General features: G+C 40.1%; 1 protein-coding gene across 15 annotated transcripts in view; it reads left to right on the forward strand.

Annotated features, from left to right (window-relative positions):
* The first annotated feature begins 97 nt into the window (after positions 1 to 97).
* LRP2BP (LRP2 binding protein) overlaps positions 98 to 16,004 on the forward strand; it is a 39,120-nt gene continuing 23,213 nt past the window's right edge. For 3 of the 15 annotated variants that reach the window (XM_088832663.1, XM_055416416.2, XM_088832664.1), the window contains exons 1-5: positions 98 to 1,563; positions 1,932 to 2,027; positions 6,890 to 7,016; positions 7,858 to 7,970; positions 15,281 to 15,394. In XM_088832663.1, coding sequence (XP_088688789.1) covers positions 6,911 to 7,016; positions 7,858 to 7,970; positions 15,281 to 15,394 — 333 coding nt within the window. In that variant the 5' untranslated portion in view covers positions 98 to 1,563; positions 1,932 to 2,027; positions 6,890 to 6,910. Of the gene's footprint in view, positions 1,564 to 1,931; positions 2,028 to 6,889; positions 7,017 to 7,036; positions 7,971 to 15,280; positions 15,395 to 16,004 lie in introns of those variants that run through there. The other 12 variants (XR_008684531.2, XR_008684532.2, XR_016036482.1 and 9 more) reach the window with 12 other exon arrangements.

Below are 16,004 nucleotides of genomic sequence, written 5' to 3' on the forward strand. Positions count from 1 at the left end.
GCCCGCCCACCTCGGGGCGGAGCCCTGGGGCCGTTCCCACCCAGGCCCCGTTGCGCGTGCGCCATGAAGGACCGGCGTCAGGACCGCCGGGTTTCGCCCGCCGCCATGAGGCGCCCAGAATTCGGCACGTCTCACGCTGCTTGTGCCCAGCCCATTAGTCCCTCTGGGGAAGCGGAAGTCGCGGGTGGAGGTTTTGGTTTCTGCTGGCGCGCACGTAACCAGGAAACGAGGGAGCTACCAGGATCTTGGGCGGCAACGCAACCTTTGGAAGCTGCTACAGCGCTTGCTGGCCCCCCGCGGCCCCAGCCTCTGGCTCCTGAGGGAAGAAAGTTCCTTCTGAGGCATCGTGTTCAAAGCCGCCCAGGCTTGCCTCTGTCCCTCAGGCCCTGGACGTTTAGGAAAGCTAGAGCCTGAGGGCGTGTGGGAGGTAGGGGTGGTGGTGGAGGGGCGGCTAAGGTGAGCCAAGGGGCTCGGTTTTCCCACAGGACTGCTTCACCCACACCCCAAAATGACACCGTGCCCTTTCCGGGAGTGACGTAGAGTGAGCCCGCCATTGTAATGTGGCGCCTCAGGAACAGGCCTGGGGACATAGTGGTCCCCGCTCTCATGAGCTCGCTGAGACGGGAGCCCCGCACTCATCGTGAGGAGTTAGTGGAAAAACGAAAAGACCAGGCCATGGGCGTTTATGACCCCTGGGGGCTCTTCCCCGTGGGCCGGGCGGACCTCAGAAAACTGTGGAAACGACATCCTGACTTCAAAGCCATAGCCATTGACCGTGTATTTTATCTCTGGACAGTTCCTAAGCACTTTTTCCTTTTTTTCTTCCCCAGGTTAATCTAGCTAAAAGCTAAAGATCCAACCATGTATTTATTTTCCCCTAATATCTTAATCTGTTCCCCTGAATGTACTGGTACCTTTTGAGAGCAAGACTGCAAGTTTATTCTGTTTTTGGAGAACAAGCTCAGTGTCCTCTGAAGATAGATGGGTGGACTTTTTGTTCTAATTTTGGTTACAGTTTCTTGTTTATTTTGTAATAAGAGCCATAAACTAATTTTTGCAGTAGTTTATATTTCTAGATTTATGCAGTTGATCCAAGGTGTCGACTTAGAGAAAGATGTGCAGCATGAGAGGTGTGAGTTAAAGCTTATTCGGGTTTTTACTGAGGACTGCAGCCCCAGAGACAGCCCTCAGATAGCACTGAGCAACTGCTCCAAAGAGGTGCAGGTGGGGAAGATGTTAGGGAATACATGCAGTCAACATGTATCTTGGTAAAAGATCACTGCTAGTTACAAAGGACAAATATTCTAAGTTAATGATTATTGTGCTTTTCTATGTATGGGAAGCAGAGTTCATTACCTGGTGTGCAGTGATTCATGGGGTCGCAGAGAGTCAGACACGACTGAGCGACTGAACTGAACTGAACTGAAGGGCCTGTTTGTCCAAAGCACAGAGCATCCCCTTTTCATCTTTTATTTCCTCTGTCTGAAGCACTGAGTGCACCTCCTGTTATCACCTTAATCTCTTCATCTGAAGTATCCAGTGCCTTGCTGCCTCAAAGACTTGGTGAGCAAAATTCTCTTTTCTTTTGTTTGCACAGGGGTAGTTTTAAACATCTTTGTTTATATGTGTACTTAAAGATAAGCATATATATATATACACACACACACACTTATATTCAAACGTATAGAATCGTGCTTGTGTTCTTTTTATTAAATTTAAACTATTCACAGTACTTTTTATGCTGTTTAAAGAATGTCAGAGATATATGAGAACACATATCCATATTGCCAGTTTTCCTTTTCTCGTGTTTTTCATTTTCAAAGCATATAATTAAGCTTCAAGTTTGCACAAATGTTCATTTTCAAGAATTCCTAACTAATACAAGGTGTCATCGAAGAAGTTCTTAGAGTTCTAAAACTTATGTTTTTCAGTTAACATATGAAATGGGATATTTGTGTGATACATGCACCTCCACGTTAAGTCCTTTTTCTTGAAAACAAGATTCTGTTCAGCATGCATTAAATCTGGTAATTATTGTTATCTTCCTGTGACATATTTAAATTTCACAAGGAAAGGGAATTTTGTGAGTAGTTTTTAAAGCTTTTGTCCGTTTAATCACTGCATACTTGTCCATCGCTCATAATGTTTCCAAACAACTCTATGTCTCAGCTAAGTATCTGATTTAGAAATGGGCCTAAAAGCTTTCTGAAAACTGAATAGAGCTGGTGAAGTACAGAAGTATACAGAATAAATACATTCGGAGAACAATATTTTTTTTCTTTTGTTTTTCTTTTTTGTTGCTTTTTTCTTTATTTTTAAATTTTTATTGGGGTATAGTTGATTCACAGTTTTTAGTCTCAGGTATACAGCAAAGTAAATCAGTTATACATATACAGATATCCACTCTTTTTTTGTTTCTTTTTCCACATGGTCCATTAAAGAGTATTGAGTAGAGTTCCCTGTTCTATGTAGTAGGTTCTCTCTTATCTATTTTATATATAGTAGTGTGTGTATTGGAGAAGGAAATGGCAACCCACTCCAGTATTCTTGCCTGGAGAATCCCAGGGACAGGGGAGCCTGGTGGGCTGCCGTCTATGGGGTCGCACAGAGTCGGACACGACTGAAGCGACTTAGCAGCAGCAGCAGCAGTGTGTGTATACTACAAGCCCCATCTCCCAAATTATCCCTTCTTCACTTGTCCCCTGGTAACCATAAGTCTTGTTTTCTAAAACTGTTACTCTACTTCTGTTTTGTCAATTAAGTTCATTTATACCTTTGTATGTGTGAGTGTGTGTGTCACGGGGGGACAATATCTTACTGGCAAGGGACTGGAGATTTTACAGAACATATTGCAGGTGGGATTGATTTTCTAAAGTGGTAGATGGTCTAAGAAGCATATGGAATAGTCACTCTTCCAAGCATTGCCAATTCTACTTATGTGTAATTTGCTGGTAGTTGTGTTTCCAGAAGGGTGCCATTTAGAGTGAATGTAAAAAAAAAAAAAAAAGTTTGAATGATGACTAAGTGACCAAATGAGTGAAAGATGTGGGGACTAAGACTTGAAGGGTAAGAGTTTGCTAGGTCATCCAGAAGAGGAAGAGAATTTATAAGAAGTGTTAAATATCTTCAGTGTTGAGAACTATGTATAATTCAGTCTGGTTGCAATATATGTTACACATATAGCAGTGATGTGAAATAAAGATATACAAATGAGAAATTATATTAAATTACTTCATGGGGTCGCGGAGAGTCGGACACGACTGAGCGACTGAACTGAACTGAGCTGAATGTCTATTCCAATATATTATTGTGTTGTGGTACATTGACATTAATTGGGCACTTATTATGCCCCATGGTTAATACAGATAGGAAAGGAAACTGATACTTAGGGAGATTTCTATAACTTATCTAAGATCATATCATTATTAGGAATGGAGCTGGAACTCAGGCAATTTGACTCCAGAGCCCACATTCTTATACCTATATTTTAAAGAATTGTGGTCATCTTGGGTAGTTCAAAGCTACTAAGATTGACTGCTTTAAAGCAAAATGAAGTCCTCAGAGAAGATTACTACAATCCATTGAAAAGCACTCTTTCATTTATGATGACTTAATGTAGCCTTGTTTCTAGAACTTAATCTCCCACAGTGCTTAGTCCAATGCCTTCTATTGAAGGAGTTCCTCTTTAATGAATGAATGAATATGTGCCAATTGGTGAAAATTATTAAATAAAAGTATTTGGTGGACAGGCTAATTAATTAGAATTAGGCTAATTTCATCTATTTCCTGTTTGCCTTTATTGGCCAAAAAGATGACTAGAAAATATTCCCTAAATGCATAATATTGAAAGAAAGAGTAACTGGGAATACCTTCTAATCCCCATTTATCACTATTATATAATATTTGGTTACATTGTATACATTTAGCAATAATGTTATAGAAAACTTTAGCTCTAAAGCAGATGAAGAAATATAAAGTAAAACTGAAAAATCTCAATAGTTGACTTGGTTTCACATGTATTATTTAGATCTCTTGAGAATTTTATAACCCCCAAACATATTCAAGTAATATTCATCAGACATTTCTGAATATGATGTTTCAATTATTTATTGCCAGCTAGGTGCCCTGTTATTTATATTAATGTTGACCAGGTTCCAGTGAGCCTTAAAAGTAACTAGATATTAATTATTAATAAAGTTGTATGGCAGATACAATTCTATAGCTCATATACTGAAGATAATATATCACTGCAAATAAGAAAACCTTTCAAAGACAGAAGATGATAGCCAGAGCTGGAATTTCAATAAATGGTCTTTGATTTTTAACAGTTTTTTTTTAAATCCACAGTTTGAAAATGACTTGAACTAATCAGTATAATTATGACCTTCATTGGCATAGGCAGTCAGGAAATCCATATATGATCCTAATATGATTGTAAATGGAGAAGGAACTGGCAGCCCACTCCACTGTTCTTGCCTGGAAGATCACATAGACAGAGGAGCCTGGAGACTTAAGAGTCCACGGGGTTGCAAAGAGTCGGACACCACTGAGTGACTAGCACATGTAAAAGCAAAAGGATTTCCCACAAAGAAATTCTTCCTGTGCCTAGTTTATACTGTATAAATCCTTGCAGCCTTGCTTACTCAAACTTCCTGGAAAAGATGATAAATTGTATAGTTACTCTAAACAACTACTGCTCCAGGATATTATGACACGAAGAATAGATACTGGGTTGGTCAGAAAGTTCGTTCAGGTTTTTCTGTAACATCTTATGGAAAAACCCAAATGGATTTTTTGGCCAAGTCAATAGATAACTGATAAAGATGGATAGATAGGAAGGAAAGAAGTAAGGAACAAGACAGCTTTTCTTTACAAAAGCATTCCAAACACATCATTTAGACATTCCTCACTCCAGGAAGTAGAGGTTAATCCTTACCCTACCCCGTCCTCCTCTGAGTAGTGGGCTCTGCAGAATGACTCTTGCTTCCAAAAAGTAGAGTATGGGAAGTGAGGGGAAGTAACTTCATGGTGGAGAAACCTGTGAAACACTGCCCTGGCCAGGTCTTTGTTATTATCATCAGTGATAAGTCATGCACCCTTGATGCGGTCTGCCGAAAAGATACTTCACCTCTGCATCTTCCCAAAAGTCCATAACCCAAGTCTAACCATGAGTAAAATATCAGGTAAACCCTGATTGGAGACATTCTACAGGATATCTGGCCAGTACAAAACTGTCAAAGTTGTTAAAAACAAGGAAAACCTGAGAATCTGTCATAGACCAGAGGAGGCTAAGGAAACATGATGACTATGGATCCTGGAACAGAAGGAGGAAATTACAGTAGTCCTCTGTTACCTGCATTTTCACTTCCTGTGGTTTCAGGCCCATCATAGTCTGAAAATATTGAATGGAAAATTACAGAAATAAGCAATTCATAAATTTTAAATTGCATGCTGCTCTGAGTAGTGTGATGAAATCGCACTCCATCCCTCCTGGAGGTGAATCACCCCTTTTGTCCAGTTTAGTCACCTAGTAGCCACCTGGGTTATCAGATTTACTTGTGTTCAAGTAACCCTTATTTACTTACTGATGGCCCCAAAGCACAAGAGTCGAGATGCTGGCAATTCAGAGATAACAGACATGCTGTGAACATCATCGTATTTGGATTGTCTTAGTTCTTCTAAATACTTCTCCTAATACTGCTTCACCCTGAAGTTCTTTGGAAACTTCTATATTTACTAGTACAACCATAGGTTTTTGGAATCATGTAATCAAAGTTTACATATCTAGCAACAGATATTTTGAAATCCTCTAGTTCAAACTATTTATAATCCAAACTACAGATGAGAAAATTAACTCTTAAAAAATTAAATGCCTCTTCCAAAAATCATATAGATACTTTGGTGATTTTTTCCCCTGGTATACTGATTTATCTCCCTTTCTGCACTTCATTCTCATTGTGTGTGTTAATCGCTCAGTCATGTCTGACTCTGCAACGCCATGGACTGTAGCTCACCAGGCTCTTCTCTTCATGGAATTCTCCAGGCAAGCATAGTGGAGTGGGTCGCCACTCCCTTCTCATAAATAAAGCAATTTATTGTCCAAAATAGTATCATAAAATTGTATGATTGTGGCTTTCCAGTCATGCTAAAGGTCTGTTGAGTTCTCTTCACCACCAATCAGGAAGCTTTACTGGAAGCTTGTTCCTGATTGGTGAGAGCACGCTGTAACAGTGGAATTCCATGGAGTAAACAAAAAAGCGTAGCAACAACTGAGTTTGCGGCCTCACTACCCTCAGCCTAGGCCAACCTGGACTTCTTCATCCCACATGAGGTGGCCTCTACATTTTATATGAAGGCTCTGATTTTCCATTCAACTGTGATCCACCTATAACATGGAAACCCAATACAGATGGAAAGATAAAACTGAACAACACAGTTAAAAGTGTATTCCCAGGTAAAATAGACAGGTGCTTTCATTTAAAATGGATTAGTTTGATGAGCTTCAGTTACGAGGTAATGGGAAGGTACCAGTGCACAAGAACTGTATCTATGGGCAGTGTCACCAATTCCTACTAGTGGCAGCAGCTGTGGTGGGTGACATGATTTGCTAGAGCATGTGATTTCACAGCCAGAGAGGACTTGCAGATAGCTCTTGTCATTGACTCCATGCAGTGGGAACAGACATGGACGAGGGCTGTGCTTCTCGTAGCTGTGAAAGGCCCTAGTTTCCTAAGAAGGAATGCTCATATACCAGAGCTGTTAGTTTGGTGCCCTATCCCTCAGTGATGAGGGGAGGATGCTCTTTCTGTCAAGTGGAAATGGAATCTCTTGGTGCATTTTCCTGGCGGAAGATATTTCTACCATATTATTAGTTTATTCTCTTTTACAGAATACCCACTGTGGAGACAGGATGAAGTTGACCAGTGAAAAGTTGCCCAAGAACTCCTCTTATACTTCTCTATCCCACTTCGCTGCTAAGAATGCAAAAGTCTTCCAATGGAGAAAGGAAAAGACTGGTACAAGTCCTGATAGTATTTTCACTTAAAGTTAATTATGTACACCAGAGCAAATATGAGTCTTATTGCTGGCAAGGAAGTGGTTAATTCTTCCAGTGGAGAAAGGAAGAGACCAGTACAAGTCCTGATAATATTTTCACTAAATGTTAATTACGTACACCAGAGAAAAAGAGCCAGGAAATATGAGTCTTATTGCTGGCGAGGAAGTGGTTAAGTTTACAGTCCTTTTTAGCTTTCCTGTAAGAATCTGTGGAATTGCTACCCAGCTTATCTGGTAGCAGATCATCAGTGAAGAACTTTCATCATGAGATCCTGCTCCTGGTTTTACTCTCAGGACTTTAGAACACCCTTCTTGAAAAAAGAAGCCAGATGTCACTTCTGTTAGAGAGGACAGTACCATACTTTATTTGAAATAGGTGTTTAAAGCTACCATTTTTCTTTGGACCTAAAAAAAATTAAATTGGGGATGGTTAGCTCATTTAGTTAGAGTAGTTCTAATTAAGACTGAAATTAAGAATTTCACAGAGGCCAGCTTTGTCTAAAGAATTCCACACAGACTCCATTGCTAGAGCTCCTGCCTAGGAGGAAAGAGGGTTAGTGTGACAGCCCACCAATGTACTTCTTAATTATATAAGGTACAATGTCTGGTATTATGATAGTGCTTTCTTTTTTCTAAGGTGGTGCTTTTTCCCTGAACTAAGGAGGTCAGTTTTAGGAATGAGAACTAGGAAGGAAACCAGTATAAACAGTGTCAGATGAATTCTATATACTTTATTACTTTAAGAGAAAAAATTCACATTATATGGGTAAAGATGGAATTCTTTACTTTTTAAAAAACCAGATCATTACAGCCATGCTAATTTGGTGGATAAGGCCTTGCAGCTCTTGAAGGAAAGGATAAGAAGAGGGGATACTATGGCATATTTCCTACGAGGTCAACTGTATTTTGAAGAGGTACCAGTTTTTGTGGATTTGTTTTCATTTCATATAAAGCCATTGTTAGATCTTCATAGCAGTTTCCTATAGAGTTCCTTACCATTGTTAAGCCAGGGAAGTTCTGTCAAATTCCCTAGATTGTGTTTGTGGCTTTTAGCTTGATACATTGGTCCCAGCTTACAGAGCTATTCGACCTTTCTCCATAAAAGTCATTCTAATGAATGTCATTTATGGGAGTCATTTTGTTATGAAATCTATTTGTGCATAAAAATAAAAAGTCTAATTTTTATATTTTGCTAAAATATTCAGTGTCATTTGTAAAATATTATTAACAATCCTGATTCTTATCGATTAATAGTACTTAAAGGTAGCTTTAAGTAAGTTTCTGTATGGATTAAGGAGAGAGTTTCCCTCTTTATCCACATTATGCTGAGATTTGCAAAATAAGCCTAGGTAGACCTGTGCAAGATATCACTCCAGCTTCAGCAGTATAACTTCAATTGTTCATTGAACCCCAAGGGAAGATGCAAAAAGGGACCTCTGTCCCCAACCCCTCACTTTCTCTTGAATGCTTGGGCAACCCTTCACCTATATCCCACTTACTAATCTTTTTATGGCTCCTTCCTTCATTCTGGCAACAAATATTTGTTGAGGACTCTCCAGTACTCTAGCCTGGAAAATCCCATGGACAGAGGAGCCTGGTAGGCTGCAGTCCATGGGGTCGCAAAGAGTCGGACATGACTGAGCGACTTCACTTTCACTTTTCACTTTTACGCGTTGGAGAAGGAAATGGCAACCCACTCCAGTGTTCTTGCCTGGAGAGTCCCAGGGATGGCGGAGCCTCGTGGGCTGCCGTCTGTGGGGTCACACAGAGTCGGACACGACTGAAGTGACTCAGCAGCAGCAGCAGCATCACGTACCTGTCACTCTGAGGATCAGGTAGCATAATGTTTAAGAGATAATGATCTTTCAGCTTTGAGCGTAGGTTCAATTGGGTTCTGTTGCTTGTTAACTATACCCTTGGTCACAAAGGCTTAACCTCTTTCTTAGTGCCTCAGTTTCCTCATCTCTAAAGGAAGGGTAATAATATGTGTGCCATAGAGCTATTATGAGGATATATTAATTATAAAAATACTTGCTGATAGGGCCTGCCATTTAATAAGTGCTTTATAAGTATTTGCTACTATTATGCTTGGTACTAGCTATAGAGTGGTGAGGGAATTAGAATGGTCCCCGTTTCATGGAGCTTATAGTCAAAAGGAAGATAACAAGTTAATATATGATTACAAATAAGTTAAAAGTACTATGAAAGCAATTAACTGGCTACTCTGATACAGAATAACTTAGGGTTCGGGCAGAAAGACCTGTTGTTGAAACTGAAACTTCAGGAAACAGGCAATGCAGACAGCCACAGGGAAGTCATTCCAGGTAGAAGGGAAAACAAATGCAACGTTTCTGAGATGAAGAAGACTTTGGTGAGCTCTACAATGTGAATAGAATGCAAAGTCAAGTGGGCCTTAGGAAGCATCACTTAAAACAAAGCTAGTGGAGGTGATGGAATTCCAGTTGAGCCATTTCAAATCCTAAAAGATGATGCTGTGAAAGTACTGCCGTCAGTATGCCAGCAAATTTGGAACACTCAGCAGTGGCCACAGGACTGGAAAAGGTCAGTTTTCATTCCAGTCCCAAAGAAAGGCAATACCAAAGAATGCTCAAACTACTGCACAATTGCACTCATCTCACACACTAGCAAAATAATGCTCAAAATTCTCCAAGCCAGGCTTTAACACTATGTGAACTGTAAAATTCCAGATGATCAAGCTGGATTTAGAAAAGGCAGAGGAACCAGAGATCAAATTGCCAACATCCATTGGATCGTCGAAAAAGCAAGAGTTCCAGAAAAACATCTACTACTGCTTTATAGACTATGCCAAAGCCTTTGACTGTGTGGATCACAACAAACTGGAAAATTCTGAAAGGGATGGGAATACCAGACCACCTGACCTGACTCTTGAGAAATCTGTCTACAGGTCAAGAAGCAACAGTTAGCACTGGACATGGAACAACAGACTGGTTCCAAATCGGGAAAGGAGTACGTCAAGTCTGTATAGTGTCACCCTGCTTATTTAACTTATATGCAGAGTACATCATGAGAAATGCTGGACTGGATGAATCACAAGCTGGAATCAAGATTGCTGGGAGAAATATCAATAACCTCAGATATGCAGATGAAACCACCCTTATGGCAGAAAGCAAAGAAGAATTAAAGAGCCTCATGATGAAAGTGAAAGAGGAGAGTGAAAAATGTGGCTTAAAGCTCAACATTCAGAAAATTAATTTCATGGCATCTGGTCCCATCACTTCATGGCCAATTGATGGGGAAACAGTGGAAACAGAGACAGACTTTATTTTCTTGGGCTCCAAAATCACTGCAGATGGTGACTGCAAACATGAAATTAAAAGATGCTCGCTCCTTGGAAGGAAAGTTGTGACCAACATAGAGAGCATATTAAAAAGCAGAGACATTACTTTGCCAACAAAGGTCCATCTTGTCAAAGCTATGTTTTTTCCAGTAGTCATGTATGGATGTGAGAGTTGGACTATAAAGAAAGCTGATAGCCGAAGAATTGATGCTTTTGAACTGTGGTGTTGGAGAAGACTCTTGAGAGTCCCTTGGACTGCAGGGAGATCCAACCAGTACATCCTAAAGGAAATCAGTCCTGAATATTCATTAGAAGCACTGATGCTGAAGCTGAAACTCCAATACTTTGGCCATCTGATGTGAAGAACTAATTCATTGGAAAAGAGCCTGATGCTCGGAAAGATTGAAAGCAGGAGGAGAAGGGGATGACAGAGGATGAGATGGTTGGATGGCATCACCAACTCAATGGACATGATTTTGAGCAAGCTCCGGGAGTGGGTGATAGACAGGGAGGCCTGGCATGCTGCAGTCCATGGGGTCGCAAAGAGTCAGACATGACTGAGCGACTGAACTGAAAGGCTCTAGACGAACCTTGTTTCAAAAGTAGTGAGAAGCTGTTGGAAGTGTTTTGAGACTGTGATGAATGGCCTGGAATGGAAGTATAAAACCAAGACAAGTTTAGAGAGAAATGACCATTATATCTACTACTGTGGGCAGGAATCCCTTAGAAGAAATGGAGTAACCATCATGATCAACAAGAAAGTCTGAAATGCAGTACTTGGATGCAATCTCAAAAATGACAGAATGATCTCTGTTCGTTTCCAAGGCAAACCATTCAATATTACAGTAATCCAAGCCTATGCCCAAACAGTAACGTTGAAGAAGCTGAAGTTGAACGGTTCTATGAAGACCTACAAGACCTTTTAGAATTAACACCCCAAAAAGATGTCCTTTTCATTATAGGGGACTGGAATGCAAAAGTAGGAAGTCAAGAAACACCTGGAGTAACAGGCAAATTTGGCCTTGGAGCACGGAATGAAGCAGGGCAAAGGCTAATAGAGTTTTGCCAAGAGAACGCACTGGTCGTAGCAAACACCCTCTTTCAACAACACAAGAGAAGACTCTACACATGGACATCACCAGATGGTCAACACCGAAATCAGATTGATTATATTCTTTGCAGCCAAAGATGGAGAAGCTCTATACAGTTAGCAAAAACAAGACCAGGAGCTGACTGTGGCTCAGATCATGAACTCCTTATTGCCAAATTCAGACTTAAATTGAAGAAAGTAGGGGAAACCACTAAACCATTCAGATATACCTAAATCAAATCCCTTATGATTATACAGTGGAAGTGAGAAATAGATTTAAGGGACTAGATCTAATAGAGTGCCTGATGAACTATGGACGGAGATTTGTGACATTGTACAGGAGACAGGGACCAAGACCATCCGCATGGAAAAGAAATGCAGAAAAACAAAATGGCTGTCTGAGGAGGCCTTACAAATAGCTGTGAAAAGAAGAGAAGTGAAAAGCAAAGGAGAAAAGGAAAGATATAAGCATCTGAATTCAGAGTTCCAAAGAATAGCAAGGAGAGATAAGAAAGCCTTCCTCAGCGATCAATGCAAAGAAATAGAGAAAAACAACAGAATAGGAAAAACAAGAGATCTTTTCAAGAAAATTAGAGATACCAAAGGAACATTTCATGCAAAGATGGGCTCGATAAAGGACAGAAATGGTATGGACCTAACAGAAGTAGAAGATATTAAGAAGAGGTGGCAAGAATACACAGAAGAACTGTACAAAAAAGATCTTCACGACCAGGATAATCACGATGGAATGATCACTCACCTAGAGCCAGACATCTTGGAATGTGAAGTCAAGTGGGCCTTAGAAAGCATTACTACGAACAAAGCTAGTGGAGGTGATGGAATTCCAGTTGAGCTATTTCAAATCCTGAAAGATGATGCTGTGAAAGTGCTGCACTCAATATGCCAGCAAATTTGGAAAACTCAGCAGTGGCCACAGGACTGGAAAAGGTCAGTTTTCATTCCAATCCCAAAGAAAGGCAATGCCAAAGAATGCTCAAACTACCACACAATTGTACTCATCTCATATGCTAGTAAAGTCATGCTCAAAATTCTCCAAGCCAGGCTTCAGCAATACGTGAACTGTGAACTTCTAGATGTTCAAGCAGGTATTAGAAAAGGCAGAGGCACCAGAGATCAAATTGCCAACATCCGCTGGATCATGGAAAAAGCAAGAGAGTTCCAGAAAAACATCTATTTCTGCTTCATTGACTATGCCAAAGCCTTTGACTCTGTGGATCACAATAAACTGTGGAGAATTCTGAAAGAGATGGGAATACCAGACCACCTGACCTGCCTCTTGAGAAACCTGTATGCAGGTCAGGAAACAACAGTTAGAACTGGACATGGAACAACAGACTGGTTCCAAATAGGAAAAGGAGTATATCAAGGTTGTATATCGTCACCCTGCTTATTTAACTTATATGCAGAGTACATCATGAGGAACGCTGGGCTGGAAGAAGCACAAGCTGGAATCAAGATTGCTGGGAGAAATATCAATAACCTCAGATATGCAGATGACACCACCCTTATGGCAGAAAGTGAAGAGGAACTAAAAAGCCTCTTGATGAAAGTGAAAGAGGAGAGTGAAAAGGTTGGCTTGAAGCTCAACATTCAGAAAACTAATATCATGGCATCTGGTCCTATCACTTCATGGGAAATAGATGGGGAAACAGTGGAAACAGTGACAGGCTTTATTTTGGGGGGCTCCAAACTCACTGCGGATGCTGATTGCAGCCATGAAATTAAAAGACGCTTACTCCTTGGAAGGAAAGTTATGACCAACCTAGATAGCATATTAGAAAGCAGAGACATTACTTTGCCAACCAAGGTCCGTCTAGTCAAGGCTGTTGTTTTTCCAGTGGTCATGTATGGATGTGAGAGTTGGACTGTGAAGAAAGCTGAGCACCGAAGAATTGATGCTTTTGAACTGTGGTGTTGGAGAAGACTCTTGAGAGTCCCTTGGACTGCAAGGAGATCCAACCAGTCCATTCTAAAGGAGATCAGTCCTGGGTGTTCATTGGAAGGACTGATGCTAAAGCTGAAACTCCAGTACTTTGGCCACCTCATGCAAAGAGTTGACTCACTGGAAAAGACTCTGATGCTGGGAGGGATTGGGGGCAGGAGGAGAAGGGGACGACTGAGAATGAGATGGCTGGATGGCATCACCGACTCAATGGACGTGAGTTTGAGTGAATTCCGGGAGTTGGTGATGGACAGGTAGGCCTGGCATGCTGTGATTCATGGGATCTCAAAGAGTCGAACAGGACTGAGCAACTGAACTGAACTGAACTGATACTAGTTGGGGCAAGAGAGAATGGTGGTCTTGACCAGAGTGGTAGCAGTGGAACTGGGTTCTGGATTTATTTTGGAGACACAAGTAATGGTGGCATGGACAGAAAAATGGAGATGTGGGTGAGTTTTGAGGAAACCAAGAGTTCAGTTTTTGGACATTTTATGTTTAAGATTCCCCTTCATCATCCAACTATAAGGTTTCAAAGTAGAAACTACATGTAATACTTTAGATCTCAAAATAAAAGCCAGAGTTGAAAGTAAATATATATCTGAGATTTTTCCAGCATGTATATGACATTTAAAATCACAAAAACTGTAAGGTCTTCTCTTCTCTTTCTCTGTATAGAGTATTCTGAGTTTCCCCGCCTTCATATCTTGGCCAAACATTAGCCAGAAAAGAGAATGAATCTTTACAAGTTATTAACTTATTGTTAGCATTTTGGTGCAATTTTTATTAATTTTATCAATTTGTTGATTAATTACAGTTTAGGAAAAGAGAAATTCAGTAGTTTCTGTGTTTTCCAGAAGTTGTTTTTGTCAGGCCTTCTCATCCTAGTACTGACCTTTCAACTCAGAGACTCTTTTTCCACTATTACAAATGATTTATTCTTTAATGTAAGATATTTTCCATGGGGGATGAAGATACAAGCTCCATGTTTGTTCCTTACACTTTAGCATATTTCTTATTATATCCTATGATGCTGCTGCTGCTAAGTCACTTCAGTCGTGTCTGATTCTGTGTGACCCCATAGACGGAAGCCCACCAGGCTCCCCCGTCCCTGGAATTCTCCAGGCAAGAACACTCGAGTGGGTTGCCATTTCCTTCTCCAGTGTGTGAAAGTGAAGTCGCTCAGTCGTGTCCGACCCTTAGTGACCCCACGGACTGCAGCCTACCAGGCTCCTCCGTCCATGGGATTTTCTAGGCAAGAGTACTGGAGTGGCCATTGCCTTGTCCGTCCTATGATGCTAAGGAGTCTTAAATGAATGACATGACATGGAGGTTTCTATAGGACATATGGGAGGAAGATAATTTTTGAGAAGCACACATTTGCTTTTCTGTGTCTTCTTTAGCTAGAAAATGGCAAAACTGGAAGATCCATATTAGAGGGGATATTTAATAATAATGGGTGTCCCGATGCTTTTCTTTTCTCACAGACTTTGGCCCCAACTCTGAAGTTTCTCAGATTCTGGGAGTGATGAGTGATTATGACAGGTTGGGACGAGCACCAAGCTATGCTATCATTAGAGGGTAGTTCAGCAATATCCAAGAATAAGAGTGAAAGTCAAAGAAAGTCCCTCCTAGGTTCCTCCTCGTTACTTCCCTCAGTTGCCATGTTTAGGTTTATTTTACTGATTTTTATAGTGTGTTGATGTTGTCAGTGGCTCACTTGTAAATTCCATAAATTTGTTTGTCTTTTTTTGTTTTATTTGGTGCTGCTAGCTAGATTTTGGTGGGAACTAAGTATCTCTGATTCCTTTAAGATAATAAAGAAAATAATTCAATATATCCTGGGATCTTACAGGGATGGTATGAAGAAGCATTAGAACAGTTTGAAGAAATCAAGGAAAAGGATCATCAGGCAACTTACCAGCTAGGAGTGATGTATTATGATGGCCTGGGGACGGCCACAGACTCTGTAAGTTATTGTTTTGTTCAGTGTTTAAGATTTCATGGTTTCTGGATTATTTGATATATTTAAAATTATTTATATTTTAATAATATATATCTGTACTCATATTTAAATAACTATCTGTTCTTTCAGCATTTACATGAAGACAAAATTTCTTTTTGCCCCCTCCTTGCTACTATTAGCCATCAATAACATTTATGTTTTAAAATGTTTTCCTTTGTTCTTAAAAAGTTACTTTAAAGCTACATGAACATGGAGAGAAGTTAGAAAATAAGCAAAATTAAGATCACTCCAAATTTTCCTATCAAATATGAAGTTATTATAGTTATTATTTTAGAGCATATTCTTTCATGTATTGCCCTATGCAGAAAAAAATTATGTGTGTGTATATACACCTACATTTTTAAAATTTAAGACCAAGTATACATACTGTATTGTAATCTTTTTTTTTCCATCTGTGTTTTGAATGTCCTTCATTGTCAATAGATATAGTCTACATTTTCATTTAAATACTGTATAATAATCTATTGTATATCAATAGTATTTTTAGGCCTCATTTTTGGCATGCTTGAAGATGAAAGAATAAATTATGAGATTTGGAGATCGGTAATACAAT

The sequence above is a fragment of the Moschus berezovskii genome, chromosome 26 (genome assembly GCF_049115385.1).
Source record: "Moschus berezovskii isolate FMDL1 chromosome 26, NW_MosBer_1.0, whole genome shotgun sequence".
In the NCBI taxonomy this organism is placed as follows: domain Eukaryota; kingdom Metazoa; phylum Chordata; class Mammalia; order Artiodactyla; family Moschidae; genus Moschus; species Moschus berezovskii.